The sequence below is a fragment of the Pogoniulus pusillus genome, chromosome 16 (genome assembly GCF_015220805.1).
Source record: "Pogoniulus pusillus isolate bPogPus1 chromosome 16, bPogPus1.pri, whole genome shotgun sequence".
NCBI lineage: Eukaryota > Metazoa > Chordata > Aves > Piciformes > Lybiidae > Pogoniulus > Pogoniulus pusillus.
The window spans coordinates 11,173,832-11,196,804 of NC_087279.1; the positions used below are offsets into that span (position 1 = coordinate 11,173,832).

Below are 22,973 nucleotides of genomic sequence, written 5' to 3' on the forward strand. Positions count from 1 at the left end.
TTACATAGACTAAAAGAATAACTGCCTTTTTATTTTTTCACTCTATGTTTTGTCCCTGTGACATACTCTATGCTGTGTGCTGTTTCCTGTATTAAATCTGCACATGCCTACATCTGCATAAAAGCCTATGGTAAGATTCCTTGCTTGTTACATAGAGTAACTCTGCACATTCCCAAGCTTCTAAGTTTTTTGGCTCTGTGACCTTACTAATGGCTATAAAGAAGGAGAAAGTCTAACACCAAAGTAGCTAAGAAGCTAAAAAGTAGGTGCAGCCTTGGTGCCATGGTCTACCCTTGAGCTCTGCGGTAAAGGGTTGGACTTGATGATCTGTGAGGTCTCTTCCAACCCTGATAATACTGTGTGATACTGTGAAATGAGTACTCATGAGGAATGAGCTCAATGTTGTGATCATAGAAAGTCAGTTTGAGCTTGCTCATTTAAGGGAAGGATGGAGATCAGGTGATCTGGCATGTAAAATTCCTTACATGTGTGATCCTCTAGAAGGACTGTTGGCTGTATTTAAGATTTTTCCAGTGCCCATTGTTCAGTGAATGTTAAGAAGTGGGGGGGAAAGGAATTGGACAGAAACTTTTAAGTAACTGAAAGGCAGATATTGTCCATTGTCACTCCTGAGAATTGGCATAACAAAGAATCAGAAAGTAACAGTATGCTACACAGATGCTTTGGAAGCAAAGAGAACAAACCTCAGAAGGTATGACAAGAGTATTGTGTGTGGAGAAAGATGAATCACTAAAAGAAGAAGAAACTACTCTGGAATGAAGCATCCTTCAGTGAACTTGTACTTGAACAACTACCATGTGTTCATTTTTATGAAAGCTAAGCTGTTTGCTATGCTGGAAATAGGTCATTATTGAAATAATACTGATAAATTCAAAGAGTCCAGATGACTAACAATTAGTTTGCTTTTCTCTAGGAGAAACTTGAGGGAGGAGGGTGAGAGGGATAAGTAAACTAGTAGGGTTTTTTTTTTTCAAAAGCCAAATTGGAGAAAACAATGAGACTTGGGGAGACATAAATTTCTTTACCAAGAAAGAAAAAAACCCAATCCACTCAGAGAAAATAAACAATTTATAGAAGCAGTTTAAATATGAACTAAAAGACTTGAGAGAGTAGGAAAAGTTTCACTGACTTTTGGTGAGCTGCTTGGTAGGTAGAGAAAATATAGCATCCTAGATGAAAATAAGAATAGTTAAGAGTGATGCCATATAACATGATTCAAACTGAGACATGCAATAGAGATTATGTTTTCAGAGGAAGGGACTGTTGCTGGAAAGCATCTGCAGGTGAGAGGTGTTGACTTAGAAGTGGTGATAAGAGGTGAGCATGGGGCTAGAGAAAGAGTAGCTGTGAGGTGGTGACAGCTGAACAGTTCATAAAACAGTAACAGAGGAAGCTGGGCAGAGAGCTACTGATTTAAGTACTTGGTTTGGGCTGTGAATCAACTCCTCTTGGACTCCCATTGAATTGCCCTGTTCTTGGCGTCTATCAAGGTAAAGCTCCTGTAAACTAATCCTAGATTTAGCTATCTGCAAGCAATTAATACACCTGAATCACTGCGTAACTAAAGTGATGGAGGTGTGACATCCTTAGTTCAAAAGCTGGGCTCTGTCAAGTCCCTCTGAGTGTTGTTTACTGTTTAAAAGGGAGCATTAATTTTTTTTTCTTTTTTTCCCTCCATCACTGTTGGCAGTCTTAGCTGAACTGCATAGGAAGGCAGGGGTTTGGCTGGGTGGATGGTGCGCCTAGTTCTAGAGTAGGCACGTAGAATGCCAGGCACTGAGAGTGCTGATAGTGAGGGAAAATGTGTTACAGAGGGAAGGTTATGAGATGGTCAGTTTGTGATTCTGTACTACTACCTTTGTGCCTTCTGTAAAGATAACTGGCAACTGTGAAGTGGCTTCTGTTGGGGAAGAGAATATTTTGAGGAAGCAGAGGGGAATGTGAAGTCTCCATGGACAATTCAAGTTCTTATCTAAGCAGCTATTACAGAGAAGAACCCAAATAAAAGCATATCTTTAGGCATCTAATTGAGTTAGTGATAGCTTTAAAGCTCTTTGATATTGTTTAAGTCATACAGAGTGTGCTGATCTGTGGGTTCTGTGGATCAGTTTACTGCAGTGAAGATAAGCCCAGGTACATGCTTGTTTTCCATATCTGCTGTGCATGCTGGTTCTTTTTTCTAGCAGCACCTGTGTCATTGCCCACAGCTCTTGGGAACTACTGATGAGAAAGCAGGAGCTTGCTTTTGCAGATTTTTCCTTCACAAGTCCAGATATGGGCTGCAGTAACTCTTCTGCTTATCTTCCCATGGGACAATGCACTCTGAACTTGCAAGTAAGAGATTTCCTTGCCCAGTGTATACAATTCAAACAGCAACATTAATTGAGGACTCGTTGCCTCAAAGTAAAGTTTGTAACTGTCTGAAAGAAGCATAGGTTTTAACACAGAGTGGTTTAATTTTATACTTTCAGAAAGAAATCTGTGTGTAGCCAACCAATATTTTTATATGCTGTAGTCTGACTTTAAATATCACAGCACTTCTAGTCAGTAGAGAAGACTTGGCTGACTTTTGCAGGTGAAGAGACAATAAAATTTGCTCAATTTTTTTTTGCATTCCTTGTTTCTTTTCCTGCAACAGATGTTAGATGTGTGTGGGTGTGGTGGGTTGTTTTTATTTTTTTATAGTATTGACTGAAGAAAATGGAGGCTGGGGAGATGACAGTGAGGTCTTTTCCTCTGTCCTTTCAGATCTGAAAATGAAGCGGGTTAAACAGCACGATGTGATTGTGGTGAGCTTGAGGACCAAAGCAGCCCTTGAAGTGTGTAGTTAGGTGTCTATCTTAATTGCTTCCTAACTTTGCAAATTGTTTTCCCTACTGAAACAATGAGTCAATTAAGACTGATTGACTTGAGAGCTGCTTTCCTGCCACATGAGAGCATTCTGTTAGGGAAAAAGGGTGTGACTCTGAGATGTGCAGGTATATTGAATCCTTCTTTGGAATCTTGGATACCTCCTGGAGCCTGCCTCGTTATGATAATTCTTGGCCCCAGACTTGTCTGGAAGAATGATAGCATTGCAACAGCTGCTTCTCACTCAGTTTTATCTGCTAGACATGGATTTCTGGATTTGATCTCTACTGTGAGGAATTCAGTTCCTGTACTGAATGCACGTTCTTATTTGATAGGCCTTCATCCACAGGTAGATGCCAAAGATGATGCTTCTGAGCTGCTTTAAACAGTTTTGTCACCTGAAGCTGAGTGATTCAGGGATTGTTTTATGCTAATAGTATCTTTCACATTTTACACCTCATCTAAATCAGGAGTGACTGAGAGGTTGAACATACAATGCTGCATGTTATTTGATGTAAAGGAGAGGATTTGGTCCGGTGGAAACTAAAGCAGTTTGTACAAGACTACAAAGAAAGCCATGGATTAACAGGTGTTACTGTGTGTCCTTCTCAAAAGTTGTGGAGAGATGTTTATATATGTGATGGGAAAGTGTCTATAATGTGTGATGTCTGGATATGGAGAAAAGTGAAAACTGTAGGTGTGTTTTCTTCAATTATTCCATTTTACATTTGCTTTAACGTCTACAATGGACTGTTTTTGCTGTCTTTATAGGAGGAAGAAGAACAAGAGGAAGAAGATGATGATGAAGATGATGATGATACAGATGACCTTGATGATCTAGATACAGACCAGCTAATGGAGGCTGAGCTGGAGGAGGATGAGAACAATGAGAATGCTGGTGAGGATGGAGAAAATGACTTTTCTCCCTCCGATGATGAGGAGCTTGCCACCCTCCTGGAAGAGGGAGATGAGGGTGAAGATGAGGATTCTGATGCTGATGAGGAAGTTGAGCTGATTCTTGGAGATAGTAAGTGTGCGTGCCCAGTTTGGTGACCACAGGTGACATTGTCCTGAAAAATAACATCTATCTAAGTCCTCCCTGAAGTTATTTAATTGACTTTTCCCTTCACTGATATGAAAGGCACAAATGGTAGTACTTGATTATCTATGGCCTCTCAAAACAATCTGTCAATAAAAACAGCACTTACCTGAGAGGATTACTCTGAGGTGTAGAAAGGAAAGTATCTCCTTTCTTCAAGTGCTCCCAGGTGCATGTGTGAGAACTTGGCAGGCCAAGAAACTCCATGTGAAGAAGCCTTGCCTAATTGCTTGCCTGTCTGTCCTCTAAGGGTACACTGGTTGAACTGCTACCTCTACTGTCTGCTCTGTCTTGTTTGTACCAGTAAGGACAGAAAAGCGCCTTTTGGTTCTTTGTGCCGTTCTTTCTGTTTTGTAATTGCTTAAAGTACAAAACCAACATGGCATTTCTGACTTCACTTCCCTTTTTCAAACCCTTCTGAAGCTAACATAACTTTTGGGATAAAATTTAAATTGTAATTTTTGTGGCATTCCATGGATACAGGGATTTGAAAAGTTAGTGAAGTGCGTGTGTGTGTGTGTATGAAAGGTGAGTAGGATAGCATCAGGCTTGGGGTTTGTTACACCAGATTCTTTTCCTTTGCTTGCAGCACAATTTTTGAGTGTGCATGGCTAAGCCACTTAGTTCTTTTCAATTTCCAAGCAGTAAAATGGGGATAATAAAGTTACTCATCCTTACCAACCTCTTAACTTCAGATAATGACAGTGTGCAAGGTGAGTCCTGCAGTGATAGGTGATAAATGTAAGAGCTGAGGTGGGAATCAATGTTTTCTGCCGATGCCTAGCCTCTATTTTGGCAGTAATGTATCTGGCAGACTCGTACATGTCCCTCTCTTCTGTTGAAGTACAGCTCGTGTGTTTTTCTGGATGTGGCCATAGCTGGTTGCCACACTTATTCTGTGGGATTAGGCTGCTGTTTTCTTGAAGGCAGTAGACACACAGTGCAGGACCATAGAGGATGTTTACGTAGCTCATGTTGACTAACAGCATATTGCCGTGCAACATTTGGGGATTGCAGATAGCTTCTGTCCCAGCAGCTGGCAAGATCTTGACACAGCTCCATTTCTGCTGCTTCAGGGGGTGCAGGGCCAGAAGCTGTTAAGAGAGCACCCTGAGTGTTGTAATGTCCAAAGGGCAGCGTGGAAGGGAAGTTCAGTCCATTTCAGTAATCATTCTTGTGACAAAACCAGGTGCTACTTGACAGTTATCTGAAGTGTGCTCTGCAGAGCACTGTGTATGTAATGGTCACATCTGTACACTGTGCACGGGCAGAGCCTCTTGATCACACCTTTGATCTGCAGCCAGCTCCAGCCCATGGCTGTTAGGTTGCTTAGCAGCATCTTTGGGAAATTACAGCAGAGTGCAGCTCTGCCAGGCTGATGTATGCGTGGTCCCTGCACAGGGCTTGATGAGTGAGGGCTCTGTGGAGGCTTCTCTGTGACTTCACCTGGCTTGCTTTTGTTTATCACCCAGCAAGAGCAACTAAAATGTCCCTCTCCTTTGCTTATGCTATATTCCAGAATTAAAAGTTGTAAGGGCACTGATGCTGTTGCAAAGTACAGGTCTGAGGCATAGAGCTATATTTAGATTGCTTCCTGCTGCAGATCCTTGCTGTATTTTGGGCATAACTGTAAAAATGTGGTTCAAAATGGTTCAAACAACAGTTAAAATATGGGCCTGAATAGCTTTGTTTCCTCATGCTTTAGAAAAGGGTTTGTTTCCTTTTCAGGAATAATCCATGGAGAACTTTAAGTATAAATTTGTCTTCCTTCTTTGTCATTACCTTGGGGAGAATAGATCTGTTTATCTTGTCCAAAGCAGTTTATGCATTGTGCATATCTTACATGAGGTTGTTCCTGGGCCAATGGAGCATCCTTTTTGAAATGTGCATATGATGTAGGTTGGAAGGGAGAAAGGCAGTTCTCACCAGCAGCATGGCTAACTTGTTTCCTGTTTTCTTCTGTAATCAAAAATGGCAACTTCTAGACAGGTCTTTAAGCTTCTGCCAAACATTTTAACTGCAGTAAGGTTTACTTATAGATATGGAGCTCACAATTGTAGTGGACCAGAGAATAAAGAGTTGGGAGATCCCTTTTCAGCATTTTATTTTGGTGTCTATAAAAACCCCAGCAACCAAACCAAACAACTTTTTTAGCTTCTATTCTTCCACAGAATTTCTGGGTTGTGCTTCTTTCCTTCTTCTAAGTGTAGCTGCAGCACTGGCCGGTGTCTTCCAACTCTCTTTATGTGGCTGTAGTTTTGGGAGCACTGATGACTCTTCTGCTTAGGCTTAATGTCATGAGTGGGGAGACTGGAGCATCCCTCACTGATCACAGCACATGAGCAGCTGGCTGATCTTCAGGGAGGAGGGTTGGGGGAAGGGGTTTGTGTCCTCTACTGCTTGCCTGTAATTTGCTTTTGTTCTCAAGGATAGCATCTGAGAAGGGGTGAACCTTTCAGGAGGTCTTGTTTACCTTGGCAGGCATTTTAGGTCCAGTGTAACTGAGATGGCTAAGAGGAAATCTTGGTGTCTTTTTCTTTCTTTTTAAACTATTTTAACACCTAGTTAACTGCAGCATCCAATGAATTCACATAAGAAAAAGAACCAACGTCACCTCTAAGGTAAGGCAGGAGACTTCCTGCTGCCAGAGCTGCTAGCACAGCTGCAGCTCTGGCACAGCTGAGGGAGGAGAGATCTTATGTTTTAAGATAAAAAGTGTGTGTGTGTGTGTGCTGCTGCTGGCAAAGCCTTTCATGTCTTCATTCTATACCACAGTGAAGAAAACCATGAAGAGCACAATTTTCAGGTCTCCTTTAGTGAGTGTCGTGTAGTTAAATTCATTATAGAAACCTCTGGGTTGCTAGGGGAATGTATGGATTGGTTTCACTCAGTGGAGGGATCTTCTGTTGTGCTGTGCAGAAGGGAGTGACAAGCCAAGAAGAACCTAGGACTGAGAAAGTCTGAGTTTAACTACGTAATGAGTTAGCCCCACGCACATTATACAGAGACAGTGTTTCTCCACATCAGATTGGTGGAACTGTCAAGATTGCTTTCAGATAGCAGCTGTGAGGAATGACTGCCACATCTGTCCAGCCCCCAGCATGAAGAGCCATTGCACTCAGACATGCACAGTAAGCTGTGCAGGCAGCTCATGTGCAGGTAACTTACTGCTGGTGTCCTCCTCCCATCTTGTCATGGGGAGAAAACCTGCCAGCTAATAGAAACTGCACTTGCTAAAGCTGCTGTCCTCTGGACCCTCTATTTTAACCAGGGGAAGCAAGCTCTGGTGCAGATTTGCTAACTGCTTTTAATTCATTTGAAATGCACTAATGGTGCTAACTGCCTCTGTCATTGCTGGGGAGCTGCTGGTCTCAAGCAGGTGGTGGCCATCTCTGGTAGCTACGTATGCATTGCCTTGCTTCGCAGCCCTGACAGCTGTGTTCTTCCACAAACCAAACATAACCTATGTGTTTCCTTTTCAGCCGACAGCTCAGATAACTCTGACTTGGAGGATGACATAATCCTGTCTCTGAATGAGTGAGGAATGACTGCCAGGTGGGGTGTTGGCAGGAGGAAATGCTGCCTTCCCAGCAGAAGACAGGAGACCAAATTGGAAACCAATTCTGAGCACCCCAATCGTTTTTCTCCTGGGAAGACTTGAGGAACTCCAGCCTACTCGCTGTGTTGCTTTGAGTCAATCTGAGGCTCTATAATAAAGAGACCTGGGGTTAGGCCTCTTTTCTCTCTGCCTTTTTTTTTTTTTTTTAATTTTAGGCTGAGACAACTCTCCCAAGAAAACTTCTGAAGATATTTCACAATATATTTTCTTTGTATAAAGTTCTTTCCTAAAGAACAGAAATAGTTTTATATAAAAGAAAAAAAAGGAAAAAAAAAAAAAACCACAACAAGCAAACAAGGAGGAAAAAAAACAAACAACAGAAAAAAAGAGAGGTGTTCTAGTCAAGAGGGGATGAAACTTTGTATTCCTGTAATATCTTGTTACCATGGGGTAGGATATGGGGAGAAGAATTGTTTAAAAGAAGAGGCATTTTTATGCAACTACAAAGTGGAATAAGAGGATCTTTGTTTCTAATATTGTTGAGGAGTGAGAATATTTTTAGTTTAAATATTATTTTATTTTTTAAAAGATAAAAGCAACATGTGTGAACACCTGCTAGTGCACCAGGGTGTTTCAGATGCTTCTGTCCTCCAGGGAAGAGCCCTGGAGGTGTTTGGTAACTGAACACAGTTTAAAGGCTGTTGGAAGCGGAGATTCTTGCTGTGATCCCAGCCATAGTGGGAGGCTGAAATACTGGGTTGGCCTAGCCAGAGCCTGGTATTCCTAAAGACATAGAGAACTGAGATTGAAGTTTGAGCCCACTTCCTCCCCTCTGCCCTTTGTGGTTCAAGTTTTTTAATCTTCCCCCCCCTCCCCCCCTTCCCCCCTTGCCCTGTGTGGAAACTGCAAATTGAAGGCCTTTTTCTTTAATGTAAAGTGTATTTATTAAAAAATTAAATACAACTCCTGTCTTTGTTTATGGCTGTGAATTGTAGCCATGCATTCCTCTGCCACCCATGCAGAAGCAGGGCTCTGTGTGCCAGTGGCCCCACTGCAGTAAGGAAGGGCAAAGTAAACGGGGGAGATTTGAGTGCAGGCTCCTCCCCTCCACGGGGACTCCTAGGGCTGCACGATGAACATTGCATGGTGCTTGAGGGTTCTAATCTGCCGTGGTGATTTGCCTGGCAGCCTTGAATTCTTGGCAGGGTTGTGGGCAGTGTGGCACTGCATTTTCACTCCATGGTGCTGCTGCTGCCGGGCTGTGACTGTAAAGATGCCCCAGCACAGCCTCTCTGTGGTTCAGCCACCTTGCTGCTGGCTGTGCAGGCAGGAGCAGCACTGGGCCTCGCACCCATGTGTGCTGTGGGCATACATAGGCTGCCTTGTGTTTGTCCTGGCAGAAGGGAAATGAAGTGCTCCTGTTGGTACATGACAAAAGGCCTTTGCCCATGGAAGAGGATGAATAAATTGGCAGCTGAGTGTTTGATTTCAGTGTATTGTACACAACTGCACAGATCAGGTCTGAGTCAGAGCTGGAAGGTAAGTGCTCATTGCTTGCTTGGACAAAGCCACTAAATGTACTATTTATTCCTAGGTGTTCAGATAATATCCACTCGAACTTTTTACCCTTTCTCTGTTTTGGCCACTTTCAGGGTAGTGTTTGAGGCAGAACAGGGAGCTGCAGGCTTCTCACTCCTTGATGCTACAAGTTTCAACCAAGAACTGATAACTTCAGCTAAGCCTTAAGGTTTTGTTGCTTGAAGAGGAAGGATTTTATTTTTAACTGAGAGAAGGAATAGCTTTTTCCCTCCAGCACTGCATCTACTCAATGCACTTACCCAGGGCTGCTTGTTAATAATTAAAAAGTGAGGTTCTACTGCAACTTGCAATGGATAATTGTACCCAGCAGTCGATAAAGATGAAGGAGTTGTGATTACTACAGCATTTAAGAGCAGCAATTGGAGCAGCATTCTGATTAAAGGAGGGGACTGAAAATTGGACGTGCCATCCAACAGCTGTGGAAGCCAGCCTCTGTCTTATCAAAAAACATCTTGTGCAACTTTACCTTAGAAAATGTGCTGCTCAGGAGGAGACAGAAAAACAAAGCATGTACTTGGCTGCCACTAAAAGAGGGAGATGCTGTGCCAGATGTCCCTGTCTTGTTCTGGCATTACACCCCAGCTATAATTGGCTGCATCTGTTGCTGGTTTGGGCCTGGCTATCTCAGAAATTTACCAACCAGTGTTGTGAGAAGAATCAGAACATCTAGGATGGAGTTCCTGTTTATAAACTTGACTTGAAACTGAGCCAGTAAGTACCTGTGTCATCCCTACCCTCCACACCTATCCGAACTTTATTGAGTAGAGCCTAAGGGAGCATGCTAGGGCCCTGCTCTGTGGCCAAGGAGGCAGGGCTGATCACTGTGTCCTGCAGCTCACTCACTACTGCCTGCTTGAGCACATGGCCCTCATAGCAGAGCTGCTGAAGTTACCTAGGCACTTGTGGGGAAACTGTTTGCCCTATGTCCCCTCTGTTCTTGTAGGACATCATTTGAGGGTACTAGGGAGTAGGGTGACTGATAGGCTGAGTGCAAAACAAGGATTCAGAATTGAGGGATGGCAGGGATTTTTGTTTAAGTCAGGTCATAATTGTACAGCTAGCTGAGATGGAGGAAATCTTGGTGTTTGGAAAATCACCTCTTCCCCTGCCAACATGGTGTAATAAATGTAAAAGCATTGTGTTTGGAAAAAGTCCTGTAATCCTGAGTGCACACAGCAGGTTGCTGATGTGATGCCATACAGCATGTCTTCTATGCAGGCATGGCAGACCTTGGCTTAGGGCATGGAAGGGGCATTTAAATGTCCTGCCAGCAGATTAAGATACTTACCTGCTCTGCAAACAAAGGGAGCCGTTGCAGGAAAGATGCTGGGTGTCCTCCAACACTATCCCAGCCCTTGTATCAGCATGGTCCTCTTCACTCTGTGACTGGACTGAGAGTGAACACCTCAGGCCATATGGTACACTGCAGCTTCATGGAGTACAGGCTGTGTAATCATCCCTGTGGTGTGATGGGACACAAATAAATGTCATATAGCCCATGGCTGGTAGAGGAGGGTAGAAACCTCAGGGCTGGTCAGCAGTTGAACCTGCATGTTAGCTAAGGGTGGCAATTAAGTTATTATGAGCTCAGCACTGGCTGCACTTGCTGGGCACTTGGGGACTGCCTCAGGCTAGCCTTTTTGGAAACTTTTCTGTGGTAGTAAAGATGGCCAACAACTGATGTTAGAGGCTTTGTAAGACAGAACAGTTACTAATTTTTGTAGACACCTATTCAAGTTACAGAGCAATTTCGTCTAACCCTGACACCAAATCCTCCATCTCACAACCCAGTCCCACAGAGTTTCAGATAACTTTCAGAGAGACAGAGACCATTACTGTGTTGCCATTTCCTTACTGCCACTGTTGTATGGAGTTGAAAGACACATACCACCCACTCCCAAGCAGTATCTTCCCAGCACTGTTAGGCTGTGTCCCACCAAGTATCTTAGGTGTCTCAGCTAGGGCTACGGTGTTCCTCCCTCTCTGCCATACATCTTCCTCCCCAAACTGCATCCTATCCCGATTTCAGGGCCAGGCCTTGCAAGCTGTAGGATACAGGTGCAGTGCTATCTTGCTGTAACTATCTCCCCTTTTCCAGGCCTACTTCTCTCAGAAGCAACCTGGATGCCTGAGGGGATGGGATAGCAGATAGGGTACATGAGGGGGTCCTTCCACCTAAGCACAGTCTGTCCCACCACTGCTTGGGGCTCACGTGCATGCTGGAGAGCTGGGAAGGCTCAGGTCATCAGGTAAGAAGGCTGATGCAGTTTCTCTCTCATGTGTTTTTCCCTTCATCTCTCTTAACTTCTCCTTTATACCTGTTAATTTGTTAGTAGGAGGGAGATTTGTTGGTCCTCTGTTCACGCATACATGCTGACAACTGTCATCCATCACACTGGGAACAGATATCCCATCATTAACAATCTTTTCCAACCCAAAGTACGATTGTCCTCTGAAAACCCCTTACTATTTACTTGGCTCAAAATGAACCAAGGATTTCTGCTGATCTCTGGATTTGCCATCAGTGGCAGCTTTTATCAATTGTGTTTTTCTTCCTGATTCCTCACATTCACATACCACAGCACATGCACATCACACACACACAGAGCCACTCCACAGCAGTAAGAGCTGTAGCTCCCTGCCAGCCAGAAGCCAGCCAGGCATTTGTTACCACCAGGCACTGTGCCTCAGCCTGAAGGGGCAGCTCCGACACATAGGATACTCTGACAAAAAGCTCTAGTCACTCTATGACTCTGGCCATAAGGGGCATTTAATAGCACTTGGTTTCAGATAACACTTAACGGTTACAATTGTTGACATTTTGGCACTGTCTACATTACAACAGCATTGGGGACTGGGTCACAAGGTTAAAAGTCAGTGTTGCTGTAACCGTGTAAAACCAGGGGCAGTCCAGCTACCCTACGCCATGCAGCCATGGTGCTCTGGAGGGTAGCTCTGTGCTGCCCAATGCAACCCAGCATGGTGAGGCCAGAGATATGGCTCAGCTGCTGGGAGCAGCAGTGGTGCTTCTCTTCTCCCACAGCCAGTTTGGCATTCCCAGAACCCTGCTGCTCCTCCTAACAGATGAGCCAGCTCTCCTCTTACTGAACAGTGCCCACCATGGACAAAACCCTCATGGCCTTGGAGCTGTACTTGGGCCCTTACGGACAGAATTACATTTTCTGGGGTACAGAAGATGCGTCAGCAAGTGAAATACTAACCCTCTCACTAACTCATTAGATTTAATATAATCACAGTATTAAATGTTAAAAAAACAACAACAAACCAACCCATACTTGCTGATATCAATACATTAAGCAACTGCTTGTACATCATCAGCTGATGATGTTCCCTACTGTGAAATGGCAGGGTTAAAAAAATAAGAGAAAAAAGAAGGGATCGTTTGACTGAGTTATGCTCCCTGTTCTATAGGTTTTGAGACCAATCATACCTGAGAGCAGTTTTAAAAGGGCCTTTGGCAGCCATCAGCAAGTGAGTCTGCTCAGTCATGGAGACTGCTGCAAGACTCTGGTTCTCTCAGGACATTGTTCACTTGCTTACCACTAAAGCAACAAGAACCAAAAAAACCTGAAAAAATTAAAGAAACTTTACATTTTAGTGTTTTTAATCCCATACGATTTTCTGCAAGCCTCCCAAAATCTACAGGCAGCGTTTCCAAAACTAAAAATATCCCCAAACTGAGACATATGGATTTTTAACTCAAATTTGAACTAGTTACCACATCTTTAGCATTGCTGAACAATCAGAGGTGCAGATGTCCTGGCTGCTCTCCTGAACAACTGTCTCACACCACAGACAGAAAAGGTGACAGGTCCAATCCCATCTTAAAATCCAAATGTTGATCTCTGGAATTCCCTATAGTCACAGACAGGTGACAGGTGTAGTAAAATAACACATTTTTTCAGCCAGCCAGGCAGGTTTCTCTTTTTCTGTTTTTCTTTTTAATTTTTTTGGTAAGCCTACAACTAAGTTTCAGTTTTAGGAAAAAAAAATTGCAGCTTAATTTTCAATAAAGGATTTCAGATTTCACATAGTGCAACATGATTGACTATGCAGATGGGCACCAAAACCCTTTGTGCCCTTTACTTGCTTGTCTACACCTAAAGCAGGCCCAAGAGGGTTTCCCCTTAAATTACTTTTCTTTTCCTCCTGCCTTCTTTTTTTCCTTTTATGAAAGGCAGGAAATGTCAATCTTCATTGTTCTATCACCCAAGAACTGCTGACTGAGACATGTATCAGGTGCTCTCAAACCTCACGGAACTGACTACAGAGTTACCTCCCTTGTAGCCAATGTAGCAACCTCTACTAACTGATTTTTTTGTTGCACTTCCAACATGATTTTTTTTCTCGGTAGCTGGTGTCCTGGGATGCTTCTCTTCTGAAATAGAGAATCAAATAGGAATGCATCCAGACTCAAATTTATGAAATAAAAAGCAACAGGACAGGAAAAAAAAAGAAAATCAACCTTTCAACCCTCCAGTCCCTCACACAGCACTAAGAAGAACCCTCCCTTCCCCTCCCACCCTGCAGGACAGGTATAAAGAGATGGAGGAGATGCAGGAGGCTGGGGTCTGAGAGACTGAAATGGGTTGGGGCCATCACCTTCCAGCTCCTGACAGCACAGGGAACCAGCCCTTCCTGGACCATAAAAACTAGGATACTGCACAAGTTTAGAAATCCATCAGTGAACAAGGCTTTACTGACAACTTTTCAAACAGTTAAAAAATAAAAATACAGAACAACAGCGGACAGTGTCACATATTAAAAACGAATAAAATGGGCTCTATTTAAATGGTATTAAAATTAATTAGAAACTAACAATCTTACCACTTTGATTGAGGTGTTTTGAGCCTCCACCAAAATGATCGGCCTTAAAAACAACTGGGTTGTGTGACACACAAAGAAAACATGGAATTTGAAAAGACAGTGTGGGCTAGGCAGTGTCTTTGACTATAACTATCACCATATGTTCTTCTTCTAACTTCCCCAATGTCCTTAGTGCTGACTGGAGGTACTGCTGAGAGAAATCACAAGGAGGAAAAGCGTAAAGCATGCCTGTGCTGTCTCTGCCCTTCGCCCCTCCCACGGGCAGGCTGATAACCCCAGCAGCCTGCTTCTGTTTCAAGTAGGAGACCAGATTCCTGAGAAGCCGTCGCTGCAGGCCAGGCTCTACAACAGGGAAGGTCCCCTCAGCCCCTGCCGGGGCGGACTGGGTTGCCAGGAGCACAGCGTAGCCGTTGGGGCTGCCTTGTTTGATTCGGCGAGTCACTTCATCCAGCTTAGGCTGGTCGAGCCGAAGTCTCTGAGCGATTTTGAGCTGCGTTAACTTCCCGCCAGATGAATGGTCTTTAAGGAGCCCGTTGATGACACCCAAGTCTCCCTCCAGGATGTGCATAGAGGTGGGGAAGCAGCTGTTTTTAAGCACAAGAAGCCCGTTCCAAGCAAGCTGCAGTGTCTGAGCATATTCTGATAAATTCTTTAGCTTTTTGGTCTCAGATTTTGGCTCCTCATGAGTTTTTGATTCCGATTCACCAGTTCGATGATTGCGTTCGCTGTCCCTTTTTTTAGGCTGGGGAGCATCAGATGCCTCACGATGTGGTTTCTCCTCAGTCGCATGACGATTGTTCTGAAGGGAGTTACTCTGCTCTTTCTCAGCTCCAGATTCTGTAGTGTGATTCTCCTTGCGAGCCCTGTCTGGGCTGCGATCTAAAGCTGGCCCACTGGCCTTTGTCCTGCTTCTGTCCTCATAAGGCGAGTGAGTAGTCCTCCCGCGGTCACTGGAAAGACTCCGGCGTTTCCGCCTCTCTTCCCATGGTTTGGGCACGCTGCGATCGCTGTCGCTGCCCCAGCGCTCTCCGCTCCGGCTACGCACTGATCGGCTGTAGCTTTCCAAGTTGTTTCGGCGCTCTGCGTTCTTAGCAGGGCTGGCCCACTCTGCCTCTGCAAAGCTCCTCTCCCTGTCCGAGTACAGGAGGTGTGGAGGAGTCCTGTCTCGCACCCTCAAGTCTTGCTCTAGGCTTCTGTGTCTGCTGTACCCATCAGCTAGCAGTTCGTAGTGCACAGGGAGCGGTGCAGGCTGGTACTGCTGTGGGTATCTCGTCTCTTCTGCTTTGGCAAAATCCACTCGAAGTCTCCTCTCTGGTCCGCCCAGAGGAAAGCCCCTCATCTGTGCGCAGGCAGCCTGGGCAGCATCCAAGCTTTCATACTGGATATAAGCGAAGCTGTCTCCTTTCACGTAGTCAATAGTCCTGATGCTGCCGAAGCGGTCGAACTCCCTTGCCAGGGCGGCCAGGGAAGTACTTGGACCAAGACCTCCCACCCACAGCCTAGTAGTTGGGTTGGCTTTCCCATAGCCAATTTTGATAGGGTTCCTGCCAACAACGCGGCCTGACATGGCAACCTTGGCCCGATGTGCCATGTCCAAGTTTTGGAACTTGAGGAAGGCGTAAGCCCCACCTTGGCCACGGGCAGGGCGCTTGATCACCACTTCTTCAATGATGCCATACTTCTCAAAGGCACGTCTCAGCTCCACCTCTGAGACGTTGTGGTCCAGGTTGCCAATGAAGAGGTTGCGGGTTGCTCTCTGATCGTCCTCCGGCATCAGGTCTTCCTCAGCCACGATGGGGTAACTGTACGGGCGGCCACGCTCATCATACAGCCCATAGTAGTCCAGGGCCCTCTCCCGCTCCCGGGAGAGCCCTATGGCAGCGGCTTCCAAAGCAAAAGCGGCAGCTGCAGCGTGAGCATGCCTGGGCCGTGGCTCCCGCAGCAAAGGGCTGGTGACAGGAGACAGCGATCTCTGCTTGTACTGGTAGGTGCTGTGGATGGGCGGCAGGTAGCCCAGGGGCTCCGGAGAGGGCGCCGGCGGTGGCGTGCGGCTCCTCCGGCCCCCACGCAGGTACACCGGCTCCACCTTGAGGGGCCGATCGTAGAGGAGCAGCTGTCGAGCTCGAGCATGCCGGCGGGCATCGCGGGCGTCCCCGGGGTGTCGGAAGTTGACGTAGGCAACGCGGCCGAGCTCAGGCGTGTGGGAGAGTTTGACACTGATGTCCCCGGCGCCCCCCCCCGCGAAGCGCTGGAAGAGGCGGAACAGGCCGTCCTCCAGCAGCTGGTCGGGTAGGGCCGCGCTCAGCCCGCTCACCAGCAGCGTCTTGTACTCACAGGAGCCGGGCGGCTCCCCGGCCAGGCCCGCCGAGCCCCCGAGCGGCGCCAGCAGCAGCGAGGGCGCGGCGCCCGGCGGTGGCCCCGCCAGGAGCAGCGAGGGGGCCACCACAGCGCCCGGCAGGGCCTTGGCCTTGGGCACGCCGAGGGCCCGGGACGACGACGAGGAGGAAGAGGAGGAAGAGGGGGCGGCCTGGCTGCCGCCGCGAGCGCCCGAGGCCGAGCCGCTCCCCGCCGGGCGGTGGTTGGAATCGCCGCCACCGCTGCCGCCTCCGGCGCGCTCATCGCCTCGATGGCTGCGGGAACTGGAGCCGCCTCCGCCGCTGCTGCTGCCGCCGCTGGTGGTGCCGCCGCCTCCGCCGCTGCTGCTGCCGCCACCGCCGGGCGTGGACTTGTCCCGGCTGCTGCGGGAGGCGCCCGAGCTCCGGTGCGGGCCGCGCCGGCTGCTGCTCTCACGTTCGCGTTCGCGGGGCCTCTTGGCGGCGGCGGCGCGACCTCCCCCAGCCCCCGGTGGGCTAGAGTCCCGTTCGCTGCCCCGCTTCATGGCGCCGGGGCCCGCGGCTCAGGAGACGCCTCCGGCGGCCGCCGCCATCTTGGACAAAAGGGAACGAAGGCGGCTCCGGCCGCCGCGCCGCGCGGGCCCTACGTCATCGCCCTGCGTCCCGCCGCCGGGACGGCAGACCGGCACGTGACGGGGGAGGACCAATCGCGAGGGGCAGATGGTGGCGCGCGCCCGCAGAGCCCCGCCCCCACCCTGCCGAGCGGAGGCGGCGCGCGCGGGGCCATTCCCGCCGGAGGGGCGCGCGGGGCGGGGGCGTCCCGCAGTAACGTCACACGTCACGTGCCGCCCGGTGCACGCCGTGCTGCTTTAATGAGCATCCCGCAGTAACGTCACACGTCACGTGCCGCCCGGTGCACGCCGTGCTGCTTTAATGAGCATCCCGCAGTAACGTCACACGTCACGTGCCGCCCGGTGCACGCCGTGCTGCTTTAATGAGCATCCCGCAATAACGTCACGTGTCCGCCCGGTGCACGCCGTGCTGCCTCAATGGGCGTCCCGTACAGCGCGGGCGTCCCGCAGTAACGTCACACGTCACGTGCTTCCCGGTGCACACCGTGCTGCTTTAATGGGCGTCCCGCAATAACGTCACACGTCACGTGCCTCCCGGTGCACACCGTGTACTTTAATGAGCGTCCCGTACAGCGCACTGCGGCCGCCCGAGGCCCGGGGCGAGCCCAGCCGCGCTGCCGCCCCTCACAGGTCCGCTCGGGCGCTAGCGGCCCGCGGCGCGTACTTGGGCATCAGTTCGTGGATCCGGCGGATGAAGTCGGACTTCTCGGCGCAGCCCTTGCACGCCTCGCCCCAGTCGTCCAGGATCCTCCGCAGCTCCTTGACGCGCAGCTTGCGCAGGTCTGCAGTGCTCAGGTCGATCTGCTTGTCTGCGGGGAAAGCAGAGCCGCACTCAGCAGGGGGGATACCGGCGGCCGCCGCCTCCGCCCCCTGGGAGGGGGCCACCCTCCGCCCCCGGGGGGCCGGTGCGTTCGATTTGCGGAGAGACAGCGAGGATGAGCCCGGCAGTGCGGGATTCGACAGCTACTGGTGCTGCAGAGAGCGGCGCAGGAGACGAGGGAGCCAAAATGAAAGGGGGAGAAAGGTGCCAGGCTCCCGGGGGTGGACGTTAGGCTTTGGACAGGTTTTTAACGCTAAAAGTCGTTGTTAGAAGGCAGAAGTTTGGTTGCAGCTTAGATTGTAGGAGTTCCACAACAGCCCTGAAAACCCCTTTATTGTATGAGCAGCAATACTTCAATTCTCTGGTCCACTGGATAAATAAAAGGCATCAGAGTGATTTCAGAGGGAAGATAGCAAGTGACAACAACAGAAAGCTTTTTAGGAAGCAACAGGACATTAGTACAAGACATGAGAAGTAGAGACCCACAATCCAAGGAAACATAAGAGCTGAGACAGAGGGAAGCAGACCGAAGGAAGCATTTCCAAGATTGTTGTTCATCTTCTTAAGATGAGTACATCATCTAGGAATATGGGAATTCAGAGAAGGTGTTAAGAAACAGCTGAATGCTTAGAGTAACAGAGAAGTGTTGGATCGATTGGCAAAAAGAACAGCAAAGTAGCAAGAACTACAGAGCTCAGCTAGGGCCTTGAACCCTGTGTACTGAAGACATCACCCCAGGGTGCAGGACACACCTGGCTGCCCCCAGGACAGGCCTTGATGTGCACTTTCCCAAATACAATACACCAAATAGTGACATGGGCACAGTGATGCTGACATCCCTGGGAGTGACTTACTATAAGGCATATCAGTGGCTCTGCAGAAACTTGGGTTAGTAGCCAAGAATCTTACCTGAGAATCTCTGTGGAACTCTCTAGGATGTTCATAGAGAGCTACCCAGGTTGTGCAACCTAATTAGGCTGGTGATCTTGCTACAGACCTTGGGACTGAGAAGTTTTAGGGCAGGGCACTGGTTTACGCCAAATGATCTATACCCCAGAAGTGCATGAGCATTTGCCCTTAGGCTGGCAACTCACCATATTTTAGTTCACAGATCTGACTGTCTTTCTTCTTTAGCTTCTCACAGATCTTTTCCACGGGGATGTGATGACTCATGGGCTTTGATACCTCATTAATGATTTTGGTGGCTGCATCACTTGTGGCCCCAATGTAATAGCACTAGAGGGATGAAAAGAATACTGTGGTGATATGTGGAAATAATATTTCTAGAAGACAGTTTTCCATCCATCTTCTCTTATGGCTCGATTTTGTAGCTGGGTGTTTGCTGTTACTGAGTGTTTCCAAGTGAGACAGCTGCAGGGAGCTGAGCTGTCCATCACACTGCTTTTAAAGCTGTTGATGCTAATTGTCTTGTTTTCCAGTTTTAAAAAAACTAGTTGGATTAAGGGTAAAGTCTTCATTCAAGGAGAGAGACTTTCTGAAGTGTTCCCCCTCTGTATTTCTCATATATTTAGTTCTCTTAAGAGAGTTAAGAGCCTTTTCATTTGAGGATTTTCTTCTGGCTTTAATTAGGGCAATTTAGTTTTTCTTTAGTTTTCAGCTAAACAGCCAAATATATATTAACAGCTTATTTAGCATCCCAAATACAGTGTAAGGGACAAGGAAGTCCTGTAGCAAATAAAAGCTTTGTAATCACCAGTGCTTCAGTAAGATGTCTGTTGACAGATTCCTTGAGGTTTTTTTTTTTTTTTTTTGTTTTGTTTTTTTTTTTTGTTTTGTTTTTTTTTAAGGCAAAGAGGTTGAACTCTTTAAGCACACTTATGAAAAAGAGACAAGCTGTGGCCACAGAGCTAGGAAGACCAGCCTCTGGGAAGCCTTATCAAGCAAACTCAGAAGCACTGGTTTCCCCATTTGCCAAGTGGTCTACAACTTGGTCCCTCCAGAGGCAAGTATCATTAACTTGTGCTACTTACCAGGCGGTTCTCTTTGCCTTTTGCTTCTTTGCAGGATTTCAGGAGCTCCTTTTCAATACCGGCAGGCGTGAATTCAATGTCGTTGTCCTTTAGACTCTGGTAGAATCTTCCCAGGAACGTGACACACACTGGAAGGGAAAATAGATGGAGTTATCTGCCACTGCAATAATCTTGTAGTAGCTTTGAGAGGGCCACTTTTGTAGGTAAAGAGAACAAGGGGTTTGCAGAAAAGGACTTCCAGAACTGCATTAGCAGTTAATGACTTCACACATTTCAGTCAGTCTTTCAGCATACACATGACTCAACAACATGCCCTGGTGGTTTTGCTGGGTTTTTGACAATCTGAGAATCCAGATCTACGGGAAGTGTCCACTGTCCTGAGTAAGCAGCAGGATTCAGCAGAGGGCTACAACACGAAACACCATGCCTGCAAGAATTGTAAACTTCATTTTCTGTCCTCCTGCTTTGGGAAGCAACTTGTCAGACTACAAACTCCCGAACTAGTTTTGATTGAAACTCAACTCCACATAATCCCTTTACTGACTCCACACGTGCTGTTTTTAGTACTACAGCTGTCCGTGATTATGAAGTTGTTTCAGTTCACAAGTACATTATTTCCAAGAGAAAAAAATTGTGTGGTCACATAGTATGTCCACTTGATGTGTCTCTCCTCTTTTTGTTACTCCCACAAGCTTCTGAAGCAGGCTTAGATTTGAAAGAGGGAAAAGTGTTATCAAAACTCCCACAAATGTACCAGTAGTTGCAAGGACAGATCCAAGTTCCTGCACGTGGATAAGCATGTACTGCTTAATCCCTGTGTTTTCCCTTTGGCCCACTCTCCATCGTGGGCACAGCATGCCTGTCTGTCTGGGAGGACACAGCTCTGGCTATCAAAGCATGCAAGGGTTGTGCCACAGGATGACTGAGAGGGGCACTGCAAGAGTCAGATTCCCTCCATGCTACTGTTCACACAACTTGCCTGTGGAACCCTGGCATTGCTTGGACCAAGAGCTCTGCAGGCCCACCGATTCCTGCAGTGGGACCTGTGGATTCTCGCAACTTCCAGATGAGAGACAAGTGCCAGGTGTTGGCCTGCCTCTAGAGGAAAGGCACAAATTATGTCTTCTATGTTTGTTTTCCACCTCACCAGAAGGGATTGGTAAATACTGCTGTTCTTAGCAACTTGTGTTCATCTGACACAAGCCATAGCACGGGAGATGGGCAAATATAGAAAATGTAGCATGACCATCATGAAACCAAGTAGAAATTTACTCTCAGTGTTTTAAAACTAGAAGTCATTATAAGATGGGCCGTTTAGGATCATCATTTACCTCACATCAGCCTTTTCCCTGCCACAGACACACACTGATGTCCACTGCACTGTTTGAAAGTGAAAACCTTTAGAAAGAATAAAGATGCTGCAGGTGTGAGTTCTGCTGTAGTGGTGAGTACAGCACAGCAGGAACAAGTTCCCAGCTTAGTGCTAGGACAGCAGTTGAAAGTTTTGATTTACTTTGCTCTCTCCACATCCTGCTGTCTGTTTGCCTATAGAGGAGGAAGGGGTGAGCTTTAGTACCACAAGCTCCCAAGCAGTTTCTGTAGTTGCACCTCAAGTTTTTGTTGTTTCACCCGAGGAATCTGTTCTGTCCCACCATGCAAGAGCAGTTTCATTTGCTGTGCAGCTCCACAGCTTCCATCCCAGAGGCTCTGGCATTTCGGTGGTATGTAAGGCACCCAGTTTGATTTAGATCAGCTGAACACTGATCCTGGCTTTGTACGTTAAAGAGGGGACACCCAGTACTCCAGCAGTCGTGGACAAAGCCGAGGCCAACATAACACTGTGAAGAGTGAGTGTCCAGGTGAGTGCGCTCGCTTCCTACTGCTCCGGTGCTCCGGTGCTCCGGCATCCGGCTCGGGAGGAGGCAGATGGAGCAGATCGCTGCCCCGTCCGCACACATCGAGCTATGACAAGAGCCTACCCGGTCTCCAGGGCTTTCCTTTCCCATGGGAGTTCCGCGATGCCGCTAACCCGGTGGAGGAGAGATCCGGCAACTCTTCGACAGAGCAGCATCTCCGGAAGGGAGGTCCCGACCCCAGCCCCGCCGGACACGGTACCAACACCCAATTCGCCGCGCGCCCCACCCGAGCCGCTCATCCGTCGTCGGGACACGGTTGCGTCCCAGACTGCTCCCGGCCTGGCGGCACTTGAGCAGACTTGGAAGACTTTTCTTGCTGTGGCGGAACCGTTCCGCCGGCCCAGTCCGGCTCCAGCCGTAGGCGGCGCGGGATGTCATTGCCCTCTGCCGACGGGGCACAGAGCAAGGGAGTGCGACCAGAGCCCAGCCCTGAGGCCCGCCGCGGTGCTGCTCCGCGTCCCAGCCGCTCACACCAACGGGCGGGCTGGGCTGCGGAAGGCGGCGGTAAGGAGCGGCCTCGTCTCGTTCGCCGGGCCCGGGGCCCGCCCCCCCCTCCGGCCCGGCCCCACTCACCCTCGCACTCTCCGTCGCGCAGTGCCCGGCTGCCGGCCGGCAGCAGGAGCAGGGCCAGCGCCGCCCAGAGCCCGTGGGCCGCCTGCATCCCGCCTCGCTCGGCAGCCCGCGCTTACTGCTCCCGCCGCACCGGCACCGGTACCGCCACCCCCGCGCCGGTTCCCCCGTGTCGCTGCCGCCCCATTGGTTCGCTCCGCTCCCGGCTTCCACGCTGCCCCCTCTCATTGGCCGCGCCGCGGCCCCCACGGCAGAGCTGGCGGCCGCTGATTGGCAGAGGCGGCGGAACTTCGGCGCGCGGCGAGTTTCCCCGCCTCCCGCTGCCGCCATTTTTGTTAAGGGAAAAACGTCCTCGTGCTCCTCCTCGTGCTCCTCCTCGCGCTCGCCGGCGGGCGCCATCTTGCAAAGGGGCAGATTCTCACACCTGTGGCGCAGTTGTGAGGAGCGGCGCGGCGCGGCGCGGCTGGCGTTTGCTGGCGGTCGTACTGACCGTGAGGCCGGGCTGAGCGGCACCCGTGGGCTGCCGCTGCCCAGGGTGGGTGCCGGGAGCTGGCGGGACAACATGAAGTGCCCGTTCGTCCGCTGGCAGTGTTGGGGCGGCTGTTTGGGGAGAGGTGAGTCCGAGGGGACTGCCCCAAGATGGCCGCCGAGGCCCTCGGGCGGCACGGCGCTTGGTAGCTTTGTGGGGTCTTGTTCTTCTGGGTTTTCCTGTGGGCTTAGTGTGTGTGGCACGAC

General features: G+C 48.6%; 3 protein-coding genes across 4 annotated transcripts in view; 1 reads left to right on the forward strand and 2 right to left on the reverse strand.

Annotated features, from left to right (window-relative positions):
- The window catches only part of DCAF1 (DDB1 and CUL4 associated factor 1), a 50,071-nt gene extending 41,579 nt beyond the window's left edge, over nt 1–8,492 (forward strand). Inside the window, exons 23-24 of one of the 2 annotated variants that reach the window (XM_064156486.1) lie at nt 3,643–3,769; nt 7,453–8,492. In XM_064156486.1, the coding sequence (XP_064012556.1) occupies nt 3,643–3,769; nt 7,453–7,511 (186 nt within the window). In that variant the 3' untranslated portion in view covers nt 7,512–8,492. Of the gene's footprint in view, nt 1–3,642; nt 3,899–7,452 lie in introns of both variants that reach the window. The other variant, XM_064156485.1, reaches the window with a different exon arrangement.
- A 3,388-nt stretch (nt 8,493–11,880) lies between these two features.
- Nucleotides 11,881–17,384, reverse strand: RBM15B (RNA binding motif protein 15B). Its single transcript, XM_064156488.1, has one exon. It carries the CDS (start codon nt 16,852–16,854, stop codon nt 14,083–14,085), a length of 2,772 nt encoding a protein of 923 aa, XP_064012558.1. The 5' UTR covers nt 16,855–17,384; the 3' UTR covers nt 11,881–14,082.
- Nucleotides 17,385–17,473: 89 nt separating this feature from the next.
- MANF (mesencephalic astrocyte derived neurotrophic factor) lies at nt 17,474–22,429 on the reverse strand. Its single transcript, XM_064156489.1, has 4 exons — nt 22,242–22,429; nt 19,753–19,880; nt 18,856–18,997; nt 17,474–17,750 (listed from the first exon to the last, which is right to left on the reverse strand). Exons 1-4 carry the CDS (start codon nt 22,327–22,329, stop codon nt 17,566–17,568), a joined length of 543 nt encoding a protein of 180 aa, XP_064012559.1. The 5' UTR covers nt 22,330–22,429; the 3' UTR covers nt 17,474–17,565.
- Between the last annotated feature and the right edge of the window lie 544 nt (nt 22,430–22,973).